The sequence below is a fragment of the Condylura cristata genome, unplaced genomic scaffold (assembly GCF_000260355.1).
Source record: "Condylura cristata isolate star-nosed mole 26May11 unplaced genomic scaffold, ConCri1.0 scaffold00015, whole genome shotgun sequence".
NCBI classification, from domain to species: Eukaryota; Metazoa; Chordata; class Mammalia; order Eulipotyphla; family Talpidae; genus Condylura; species Condylura cristata.
In genome coordinates this window covers 8,251,238-8,263,580 of record NW_004567116.1, presented here as the reverse complement: position 1 = coordinate 8,263,580, position 12,343 = coordinate 8,251,238, and the positions used below count along the sequence as shown (strand labels likewise).

The 12,343-nt window shown below is 53.4% G+C and overlaps 1 protein-coding gene across 2 annotated transcripts in view; it reads right to left on the bottom strand.

The window, feature by feature from the left end:
* The window catches only part of SPI1 (Spi-1 proto-oncogene), a 17,292-nt gene that overhangs the window by 2,645 nt on the left and 2,304 nt on the right, over positions 1 to 12,343 (bottom strand). Inside the window, exons 2-4 of one of the 2 annotated variants that reach the window (XM_004682829.2) lie at positions 11,848 to 11,947; positions 1,246 to 1,433; positions 315 to 477 (exon numbers count right to left, since the gene is read on the bottom strand). In XM_004682829.2, the coding sequence (XP_004682886.1) occupies positions 315 to 477; positions 1,246 to 1,433; positions 11,848 to 11,947 (451 nt within the window). The remainder of the gene's footprint in view (positions 1 to 314; positions 478 to 1,245; positions 1,434 to 11,847; positions 11,948 to 12,343) is intronic. The other variant, XM_004682830.2, reaches the window with a different exon arrangement.

Below are 12,343 nucleotides of genomic sequence, written 5' to 3'. Positions count from 1 at the left end.
CCCCCACACGCATGCACACTCACCCACGCCCACCCGCCCACGCACACTCACCCAACCCACACCTCTATTCCCACATTACCCCTCCACACGCACGCCCACGCTCAGTCAAGGACGCGCTTGTGCACACATGCACGGCGCACACTCATGCTCAGACACACTGAGGCATCGGTGGTCACAGACAAAACACACTTGGCCGAAGTTCCCACATCACGCAGCTCTGGGGCGTGGCTGATGCGCCTCAACATTGGGGGGGGGTGGACGCGGGACACAGACAGGCCAGGATGGGGGTGGAGGGGCTGGCGCCAGGCCCCTACCTGTTTCTCCGTGCAGGAGGCCAGGCCCTGGCTCCAGGCCATCGGCCTCCCCGTCAGACACCTCCAGCGGGGGGCTCTGCCGCTCGCCCTCCTCCTCATCCGAGCTGGGCTGGGCCGGGGACAGGGAGGGGTACGGGAGGCACATCCGGGGTATGTAGGGGACCTGGAAAAGAGGTCTGGTCAGTGGGGGTCAGAGAAGGCCCAGGGCAGCTGAGTGGGAGAAGAGGGAAGGCTGAAGACAGGCAGCCAGAGGGGCGGGAAGATTTTGGCGAAGGCTGGGGTTGGGGGTCGGTGGTTCCAGAGGTTAGGGGGGCAGCACACAGAGGGTGCAGGTGTCGGCATCAGGGCCACTGGATGCCCACCAAGCTGGGACTCCTGGCTCCAGGCCGAGCATCACAGGGCAGGGACACACGTGCTGTCTCGGTGGGCAGACAGGGGGTTCAAAGAAGAGGGAGCTGGGTCCGGAGTGAGTGGGCTCTAGTGTGTACGTGAGGGGCCATGGAGGGCAGTCAGTGAGGGGCAGCGCAGCCCACACAGGACACTGCCTGGGGTGAGCGTCCCTGAGACCGAGGCGGGGCCGGTGGCCGCAGGCGGCAGAGGTCATGGGGGTCAGTGTTCAGGGTGTTGGGTGTGAGGTCGTGAGGGGCCTGTGAATAGCGCCAGTCAGTGAGGGCGGGGGGACCACTGGGGTTGGCAGGATGAGTGTATGTGCTTGGGGGGTGTTAGTTGGGCTCTGTCCACCATGGGGTGAGAGGAGATAAGGGGTGTGGCGTCACAAGGTCAGTCGGAGGGTCAGGAGGCAGCCGTTGGGCTTCGGCCCGTTGGTGCTGTGAGGCAGGAAGCTGGGTTGAGTAAGAGCCTGTGTCAGCTTCCTGTGAAGCGCAGGGCCTCACCGCAGGCCGCGGGCCCCTGCGGGGCGGCCAGCACGCACCTGGTGGCTGAGGCTGGTGTGGGGGGGCGCCATGGGAGTGTCCAGCACGTGCATCTGCTCCAGCTCCATGTGGCGGTAGAGCTGCTGCAGCTGTGGGGGCTGCACGCTCTGCAGCTCCGTGAAGTGGTTCTCGGCGAAGTTCTCAAACTCACTGTGCATGTGGTGCGGGTGGAAGTCCCAGTAATGGTCTGTGGGAGGGCCAGGAGGTCGGGGTCAGCGGGGCGGCCAGGCAGGGCACGGCAGGCTTGTGCCCATTAGAAGGAGGCCAGGCCGTGCGGCCCTACTGGCGCGGGTCTGGAGGACGCCCAGTTGACACCCAACTTCTCACCACCCCTTCATCTTATGACCCCATATTATAGATGAAGACACCAAGGCTGGAGAGGCAGAGGCGGAGGCAAAACCCAGCTGCCCACAGGCCTGGAGCCGTGCCTGTGTCCCCTTCGAGCAGGGTTCGAATCCCGGCTCTGCCACTTACGGTCTGTGTGACCTCAGTTGACTCACCTGTAAAATGGGGATAATGAGTTCCTGTTCTAAAACGCCTAGCCCCAGAGTAGGCCCTCAGGGGGGAATGTTGAGTGGCCTCCCCTCCTCTTAAGGCCTCTCAGTGATGCCTGAGCTGACAGACTACCCACAGTCTCACACTCATACTGCGGTGTCACATGGTCACAGTGTGACTGCAGTCACAGGGCTGACATTCCTTACACACCACAACTTGCCTGCTCCTCTGACGGGTGCTGCCCTTCAGGGCCATGCCATTGGGCATGGCGCCTGGGCCTGGTGAGGTGGCCAGAACAAGGCTTTCCTGGAAACTCCCTTGTGTTTTCAGAGGTCTGTGGTAAGTGGATTTGTGTGTGGGGAATAGCCCCTTGCCATGGGGACACGGGATAGGGTAGGTTTCTTCATGGTTTCTCTGGGCACCTTTTCCAGGAACAAAAACTGGAACCTGTCTGCAGACTTCCTCGATCCAATTTGGAGTCACAAAAAAAGATACGATGATAAAACGACAAGACGGATTTTCTCAGGTGACCCACGAGGGTCTGCGCCATGCTTGACCGGCCCAGGCAGCGTCTCTGGGACAAGCACACGGGCCACACACATGTGCACGGGCATGCCTGGCACCCTTGTTCTCTCGCTCCAGCACACACTCCGACACCCCTGAGAACTAACATGGGCGGGAGACTCACTCTCAGCCCTGCTTGGTGGTGGCTGCGCCATGTGATCCTGGACAAGACGTCTAGTCTCCCCAAGGCTCTGATCCCCCCAATCTCAAAGTCAAGATACCCAGGGGGTCATTACGGAGGTCCAATCCACATGTGAAACCATCCAAAACCCACATCCAGGCAGCCCAGACCCCAAGACCCTGACAGCGCCCACAGGGGAGTTTCTGGGAAGCCTGGGATCCCTGCCACCTTTCTGAGCAGGGGAGCTCTGGGGTGTGAGACATGCCAGCCGCTTGGCTGTGCAGTCACGTGGCCTGCCTGGACAAGATTGGGGCACAGAGGAAATTCCACGATGTGGAGTGAGGTGTAGCTGGACTCGGTCCTGCCGTGGGGTGCCGGCTGTGTGACGCCGGGCAGTTCATGACACTTCTCTGAGCCTGTTTCCTCATCTGTCAGATGGGGCTACAAGGAATGCCGTTTCATGGGCTTTTTGTGAGGATGCAATGGCTGAATGCCTGTGAGGTGCGTAGCTAGCACCTGTGCCAGGTGTTGGCTCAACGTGCCATCACTGGCATCATCATCGTCACTGTCGTTTTATTCTAAAGGGCTGGGATTGGCACTTGAACAAGCAGCAGAGGCTTGGCTATGTTTATTTCCTCTGCTCCCTGCCATCTTAATCAGTGACCAGAGAAATAGTTTGGGGGTCCTGGCTGTCACTATCCCCGATTTGGGGATTTGGAGCCCCAGCCTGGCCCCCTGAGGCCAGTGATTGGCTTTGTTTACCTGCCACCGCTTTCCAGGAGACACTCGGCAGACATGGCCCAAGTAAATGAATTAATGAACCCTCTGTGACTCTCCTCCATAAAACTATCTAAGCCCTGGTGGCGCAGCGGGTTCGGGCACTGCACTGCAAAGCTCAGCCAAGCTGTGGCTGCTTCAGTGCGAGTTCGCCCCCCGGGCCAGGGAGCTGACCCCCATGGCACAGCAGACCTCTCCTGTCTCACCCGCTGCTCCCCTCAGCAGTGTACTTTGTCTATTTTTGCTTGTTCTGCTCCCCGCACTGTCTTTGGCGAATCCACTCACCCCCTGCACCTTTGGCCTGTATCCCAGTTCTGTATGCATAAATAAATCTTTTTTAAAAAGTTATCTGGGTCCTCCCTGGTGGCGCAGCAGGTTAAAGCACAGCACTGAGAAGCTAAAGCCACTTCAGCATGAGTTCAATCCCCAGCCCCGGAGCTGACCCACATGGCACGGCAGACCTCTCCTGACCCGCCCGCTGCTCCCCTCAGCAGTGTACTTTGTCAGTCAGCCTGTGCTGCTCCCCACTCTGTCTCTGGTGAAGCCTCTCGCCGCCCCTGAGCCTCTGGCCTGTACCCCAGTTCTGGATGCACAAATAAAAAAAAAATCTTTAAAAAAAAAAGGTATCTAAACCCAAAGTCTTTGTACTTCATAAGATCCAGGCCCTTTCCACTGGCTGCGGGAGACTTGGGTGTCCCTTAGGGAGGGCTCTTTGGGGCCCCGGGGTCTGGTGGGTAGATCTGGGTTTCTCTTTAGCTGTAGGCCCATCGTCTGGTACTATGCCTTGGGCTTCCCATTTTTGCCTTCTCCTGGTCTGGTGAAGCACCCAGGTCCTCACAGAATGTGTCATCGTCCCTCACACCCACTGCAGGTCCAGGGCTGGGGAGGCCTGTGTGGGTGAGGGGCCCCATTGCACCTCTTCCTCCTGCTTTCCGCTCCTGCTCTCGCTCGGCCTGAGAGCCAGAATCCATGGTTACAGCCTGGGGCCAACATTCCCAAAGCAGGTTTTAGGACACCTTCATCAGGCTCATTTTGGGGGCTGGAAAGTCTTTAGTTTTTCAGGACCCGCTGGAGACCCACTGAATCCAAAATGCTCAGAGAGAAGCCAGGAGTCTGCGATTTAGCAGGGTCCTGAAGAGGTTCCCTGGCTCACTGAGGCTCTGGAACCCAGCCCCAGGCACCCCGATAGCTGCGGTGGACACTCTTGAGCACAAGGAGGGTTTCAAAAAGCCCCACAGAAACCTGGCCTTTGCCCTTGATTTGAGTGCGTGGGCAATTATGTAATAAACGCTGTTTGGCAGGCAGAAAGGTCCCCACGTGTGGGCCCTCTGATGAGGCCCTCTGATGGACACAGCATGAGGAACCCTTTGTAGTGCGAAGGTCAGCACTCCGGCTCCAGATGGCTGTTCACGAACGCATTGATTTAGGCCTTTTTGCCCCTTCAGAGGACCACCTAGGCCACTGTACATTTCAAGCCCTGGTGACATGATGCTGCTCCCCCAAAGAACATAATGTTGTTTGTATGTCTGAAGCTAGCCCTGGCTCTCCACTTGGCAGCCTGTCAGACACCAAACACCAAAGAAGCCTCCATCGACAATTAAATGACAAATGAAAGCTAACTTTTCATGTGTTTTTTATGCGCTGGTCACTGTGCTAAGAACTTAACACATGTTTCACCCCACCTTGGCTCTGATAAGGTGGCCAGTTTACCGTGGTCTTCCTTTCCACATGAGGGGATTATGAATCAGAAGCTGAGCCCCCTCTCCACAGTAGCTCTGGCATCCAAGCCCACCTGTGTCTGGCTCCAGGTACTGAACTTCCACCACTGAACAACACCTTGAGAAACAAGACTCTCCAAGCTGCAGGGCTCCGAGGGACACAGAGACCTCAACGACTGCTCCTGTCACTTGTCTGTCTGCCATTACCTGGCCCTCATCCACCATGCACTATGGTCATTCAGCCTTTATTCATCTATTATTCACCCATCCCTCTATCTATCCATCACTCATCTGTGAACATCCTTCTATCCATCCATCATCCAACCAGCAATGACCTACTCATCTTGATCTCTCACTTCCTCTCTACACCAGCTTCCAATCTGGAGCCAAAGTCCTGCCACACTCAGTTTTTTTCATGTCGTGGATACCTGTATGTCACCAGGACAAAAGCAAAATGATACAACAGTCCCATACACAAAAAGTCAAGTCTTAAATGTAATTTAGTTGGTCAGAAACCCCAGCCTGAAGCCTAAGCCTCTCCCCCAGGGGAGTAGAAGTAAGATCAAGAGAGAGAAAGAAGATGAGGAATTACGAAAGCAAAGACTGAGGGAAAAACTTCTGAGGAAACCACAGACCACTGGACAAGACCTCCTGAAGCCCATCCACCCTGCAGGCTGCTCGCTAGGGACACTGAGGCTGAGAGTAGACAACACCAGGCCTCGTGGTGTCTTCCCTTCTATCCTTTCTATCCTGACTGTTATTTCCCTTGTACCAAATATACAGCTGGCAGGACCTGTATTCTGTTCCTTCCACAGCACCTAGCATATAGATGATCTGAGTACCTCTTGACTGGGTGGACAGGTCAGTAGGAAGTGAATGGTTTGATAGGTGGAAGGAAAGACCATGGGAAGGAGAAGGAGTAGACGGTGAGATGGATGTGTGAATAATGGGTGGATTGTTGTAACGGGGATCCCCAGAGAAAGGGGAGGTTCCAGGTTCCCTGCCCCACCCAAGGGAGGGAAAGCTGAGCAGGGGGCAGAAAAAGCTCGAGCAGTAACTGGGGAAGGAAGGAAGCAGGATGGAGGCCAGAGGGGGCCGGGAGGAGGCACATGGAGCAGAGAGACAGGTGAAGAACTGTACTTGCTTCCTGGCCTTGGGCTGGTTGAAACAGACATGGTGAGAGACCTGTGGGGAGGCTGACAATGGTAGCTTTTATCTTGATTTTGATTTTGTTCTTTTCCTTTCAGACTTGTCTGGCCCCTTCAGCCCCTTTCCTAGGCCTCCCCTCACCCCCAGACTTGTGGCAGGCGTTCAGGCCTCAGCGGGCCTGCTTTGGGCTAACCTGTTGGGCGGGGCATTTACCCATGAAGGGATGGGTAACTTTGGGTGCTTGATTTAGAAACTATATTCTTTCCCTTTCGTTGCATACTAGTCGTATTAAAGTTCTCTTCCATTAAAGGTCCTACACACTAGAATGTGTTTTATCTTGATGCAGCAGATGCAGACCTATTTTTAACAGGCAATTCTGGGGGTTCTGGGGTGCCCTTCTCCCCGTCTTGTAACACTGTTAATTGTATTGAAGGATGAAAGGGGATATGGACAGATATGGATGGCTGGAGAGAAGAACTTTGAAATTCTATTTCCTTCCCAATCCCATCACAAATAACCAATATTATCATGCTCACTCAAATAAATACTTTTTTTTTAAAGGAAAATAAAAAACGCCTGCAAGAATGGGATAAATTAGAGCCCTTGTGCACTGTTTGTGGGGGATGTAAAATGGTACAGCTTCTACAGGAAACAGTATGGTGGTTTTAAAAAATAATAAATGGAATTATAAATTATAAATTATTATAAATGCCATATGATCTGGCAATCCCAGTCTGGATATGCCCCAGAGAAATGAGAGCAGGTGTCTCCAAGAGGGCGTTGTACACATGTGCGCAGAAGCACTACTCACAATAGCCAAAAGGCAGAAGCGACCCTTCAGCACATGAATGGATAAACAAAATGTGATCTAAACATAAACTGAACATTGTTCATCCCTAGAATTTCCTAAAGGGAATTGAAATGGACGCTGCAATGTGGACACTGAGTGAATCATATTTCCACAAAAAGAAATGCCATGTGATGTCACTCAGGAGGGCCTAGTGGGTCCAAACCATAGAAGCAAAGTAGAATGGTGGTTGCCAGGGGGTGGGGGAAGAGGCTCAGAACAATCGCTGGATGCGCAGAGAAGCATGATGAAGGCGCTACGGAGATGGATGGAGATCCAGGCAAGTCCTGTCTGAGCTCATGTTGGAATCAGAGGCCAGTGGCCTCTGAGTGTGAATGGACTCAGTGCCCCTGAACTGTGCATTTAAGGATGGTTAAGGTGGTAAATTTTATGTGAATTTTACCACAATTTAATAAATAGCAGTACGTAAAGATTCTTCAGTTTTATCTTCAGAATCTGTCGGGAACTGCCTCCTCCTTTCGGTCTCTATTGCCGCCACCTTTGTCCAAGACTCCACCGCCCCTTGCCGGGGTCACTCCACCACTCTGCCTGTGCTTTCTTCTTGCCTCAGTCCTTGCTGCTCTTCTCCGCAGCGGCCAGGGTGAGCATTTTCAAGGAAATCATGAGGTACGGGGGAAGACACTATCATCTTTCAGAAAGACAAAGCAACACTAAAATAGAGAGAAAAAGCAAACAAAACCAAAAGCGAGTCTACGTGCCAGAACGAGGATGTGAAATGACGTCAGGCTTCCTAAGAAAAACTCTCATAGCCAGAGGACAGTGGAGAAAGGCTGTCGAGTTTCCAAGCGACAAAATGGTTTTCAACCTAGACTTCTGTTGTTGGTCAAACTACTAGTAATCAAACGAGAACGTAGAGTAAAGATACAAGATCCAGCAAACAAAACCAACCGAAACCTTCACCTCCTACACACCCTTTCTTAGGAGACTGCTGACAAGAATGCAGATTCTTACGTAATATTCACTCCTTTCCACACACTGTCCTGAGCATTTTATGTGTGGTAACTCCCTCGAGCTTGGTGGCAACCCTGTGAAGCAGGAATTGTAAAAACGTTGAGGCAGAAAGAGGTGACCTACTTGCCTATGGTCACCCACAGGGCACTGCCCTCGGGAACGCACCAAAGTGTGATTTAGCAGAAAACTCAGACACGCGTTTAACAGAAGTTACTACACCGAGAAAGACCACTACAGTCTGATGTCACACATGGAATGTAAAATACTTAAACTCAGAGAAAGAGCTGACTGTGGCTGTCCAAGGCAGGCAGGAGGGAAACTCCGTGCAGGTGTTTAAGGTGCAAACTGCAGCGGTAAGTTACATAAGTCCGGAGGATGGAATGTACAGGGCGATTCCTAGCTAACTCCGCTCTCTGGCATGTGTGAAATTTGCTGAGAGTGGATCCTGAAAGTTCTCATCACAAGGGAAAACACTTGTTTTGGAAACTATGTGAGATGATGTTAACTAAACTTCTTGTGATGGTCATTCAGCGTGTGCATGGTGACGGGGTCGGGTGTTGTCTGCTGTGCACTTTAAACTTAGATAGTGTGGGTCAATTATAGCAACGAAATTGAGGAAGGTTTCTTTCCTGTATAATTATTTTGGTATGTGTCAAGAAGTTTAAGTGAGTGAGTGACTGTATGTGACTGGAGAATCACGTTCTCATGCTTGATAGTAAAGTGAATAATAGCATCAGGTTGCAAAGTCAGTCTGCCAAGAGCATATGGAAGATACTTGACTCAATACATGTCTCTGTGTCAGCGGTTCCAAGTTCAAATCTGCACACTCATGTGTCCCTAGCCCTGGAAACATGCTTGAATCTCTGCGATACACTATGGTGGGGGTCATGGAGACGTGTCTGTGATGGATTTAAGTAAGAAATAGCAGAACAGCTCTGACAATTCCACCTTTAAGTGAATAGAGTACGCACGTGTGTTTGTGCCCATTCAGAGACTTCGAGGGTTAAAAATGTAAAATGGAATGTCTGTAAGGATGGGCTGAGGTGAGTGCTGGGGGAGGGGAAACAGCCTACTTGACAACCTTTTGTGTTTCTGAAACTTTTGCAGTGAATATTTCTTTCATTATTAACGAGTAAACATTTATTGATGTTTTCACCACACACACACACACTCTGGCTAAAATGGTGTCCTAACGCTGCACAATATCCTCTGGTAGCATCCTGCTGTGTAGAATAAGATCCAAACTCGTGTGTGGCCTCAACCCCTGTGAGATCTGCCTCCTCCGCACCCCTCACTTCGTTTTCCCTCTGTGTGCCCCCTGCTCAGCGGCCACTCTGTCATGGTCACTCCTAGGTGCTGTCTCTCTACCTGGAACTCCCTCTCTCCGTCTTCACTCAAACTTCCACTCAACTGCTGCTTCTCAGAGGCCTTCCCTGACCTCCCCCACACACACAGACACGCCACTTTACATTTCCCTGCTTTTTACAGGGCTCTGGGTATTATCTGCACTGACTCTCTCTCTTCCTGGAATGTAAGCTCCATGAGGACAGTGGCCACATCTGGCTTGCTCATCCTCGACCTCCCTGTCCCACACAGCCTAGAGCAGGGTCTAGTATAGGGCTGTGTGGTGCCTGGGCGGAGGAGGTGAGTGGTAAGAGGCTGGTAGTGTTGGGAGAATGGGGAGATGGCTGGATATTGACAAGAAGGGTAAGTGGGTGGCAGGTGACCGGGTCTGTCAGGACCATGGAAAATGACCCTCTCCCAGCTGCCTCATCTCCTGCCAGGGGTAGATGCAGTAAAGCCGATACTATGTCTGAGAGTTTACTGGGCTGTGTACTCCATACCTCAAACCTTATGTGCATGCATACCGCGCTGAATGGTCAGGTTCCTATCATGTGTTTCTGCACTCTCAGCTTTAAAGACAAGGAAATAGGGCCCCATCCCTGAGAAGAGATGGAGCCACGGCTAGACCCAAGTGGCCTTGTGTCTTTTCACGGAGCTTCACCACCCAAACACGTAGATGCAGAGCACATGTAGGAACTGGAGGGGGAATGTGGAGTGTCTCTAGTCTGGAGTCTTCAGACAAGACCTTCCAACAGGTGCAGTGAAGGAGGGAGGTGGGTGAGAGGGCGAGTGGGAACTGGGACTCCTGGGAACTGTCATGGGACTGCTGAAGGAAACACACTGGTGCGTGCTCAGACATCCAGTGGGGAGTCCTTGCTGGAACCCCATCCCAAGACACAAGGGAGCTATCTGGGCGCTGAGCCAGGAAAGTTCAATCTTTCTCCAGAGTGCTCTGTCCGTCAGTCCCAACCCCAGGCCTAGATGGTTTCTAGGGACAGAAGCCTCATATTACAGGAGAGACACTGAAGTTGCAAAATACCCAAACCCAGTGAAGCTAGGTCAGAGCAAAAAGGATCCGGGAGGAGCAGAGGCCCACAGGCCCCAAGCTTGCTGGGACCTGGGCGGTCCTGCAGCGTGGGGCCACCAGGGGGCGCCAGTCTTAAGCCCAAAGGGTCTTGGACCTTGGGTCTCGAACCCTCAGCGAAGGGTGTGTGTGCTGGCCTACCATTCAGGGAGGCCTGGCCTCCTTGAGCGAGTTCCCCAGCTGCTTCTAAGTTATCTGACTTTTTCACAGAGAGGATGTACTTTTTGTAGCATTGCGAATAAAAAGTTGGAAAAGGGTGTTTTAACGCCTTTGTAGCCTCAGGGTTCTGAGACAATTATGTTCCCACATGGAGCTTTGGGGGACATCCACCTCCTACTCCCAAGTAGACTGCAGAGAGAGTCCTTGTAATTGTTGCTTGGTGTACACCCCTTGTGAAGCTGTCTGTGAGGTCTGGCATCCAGATATGAGAAGCCTAAGTAAGGACTCTCCTCCTGGGACACTTCTGGGTGTGGCCATCAGGTTGACCCTGCAAAGACGTGCCTCAGAATGGAGCTCCAGGTGTCACTGGCCCCAGGTATGGCCTTCAGGTGTGAAAGCTACCTCAGCCATGGCATCCAGTGAGCCTCTCCCTCTGGGCCTGCGGACACCCCAGTGTCTGGCCAACCCAGTCTCTCAGAATCTGGACGGGATCCCCAGCAAAGACAAATTAACTAGGTCACCTCAAATTTGGGCCAGGCTGTCAATACACCGAGTCCGACTTGGGGACAACTCTCGGCCCCCTACCTAAATCACAGGCACCACATGGCTCTCTCCCCTCCCAGAATTTGATCCAGGCTGGGCCTTGGGGCGGGCCAATAGACCAGACAGAAGGATCCTTTCCCTTGCTCAGCCTCATCCTCACCGCCACCCCCAGAAAGCTGGGAGCTCCAGTCCCTGCTGCATGGAGGAGCTCCCAGTTCTCAAGCGGCGAGCATTTAGACATATGACAGTGTTGGTTGTGGTGAGTGGCTGTGCCCTGGCATCTAGGGGGTAGAAGCCAGGGGAGCTGGCGTTGCTGGACGTCCTGCGTGTGCAGGCCAGACCCCACACAGAGAACTATCCAGATGTCAACAGGGAAACCCCACTAGTCATACCAGCAGGACGGTCAGCACAAAGGGGTGACAAGGACAGGGGGAGGAAGGGGGGCAGGGGGAGCCCTGGGTCTGGGCAGACAGACTGGGTTCCGACGACCAGCTGTCACCTTGTACAGGTCACATAGCTCCCTGAACCTCAGTGTCCTCACTTCTGAAAAGGCCACAGGCACTGGACAGGAAGGCCACTGTAGAAGAAGATAACCCCGAACCTTGGCACAGCCGAGCTACATGATAAAGGGGGTACGGGGTATGGGGGAGCAGCAATGTCAGGGTTCAGAGTAGTGAATGTGTACATCCCCTGAGAGCTAATTTGATCTGATTAGTGGAATTCCCGAGGTGTCCGGAGACCCCAGCTTCTTTTTATTCTCTCTAGATCGGGCATATACTGGGGGGCCCAGGCCAGCAGGGAAGGGCTCTGGGAGGGCCCTGGACTCACCACTGTGACTTTCTCCATCGCTGCCAATATAGGGGTAATATTCGTGCGTCTGGCGTTGGTACAGATCTGTGTCATAGGGAACCAGGTCTTCCGACGGCTGCTGAGAAAGAAGGGTGTCAGGGGGACCCCAGCCAGGTTTGCAGCCCCCCATCTGCTGGGTCCACACCTCTCTCAGACAGAGCAGCTGTCTCCAGCCTGGAGCCCTCACTCTGTTTGAACTGGAAGAGGCCACAGAGCAAGAACAAGGACCCAGGAGACAGGGAGCCTTGGCTTCCGCAGCAAGGGTGGGATGGGCCAGCCTGGAGGTCAGAGGTCAAAAGGGTGCGGGGGGGGGCGCGGTGAGAGGATTCACCAGAGACAGTGGAGAACAGGCCAAATGATTGAAACACACTGCTGAGGGGAGCAGCAGGCGAGGCGGGCGGGGTCTGCTGAACATGTGGGTCACCTCTCTGGTGGGGGATCGAACTCATGCTGCAGTGGCTAAGGGCAGCCCCAT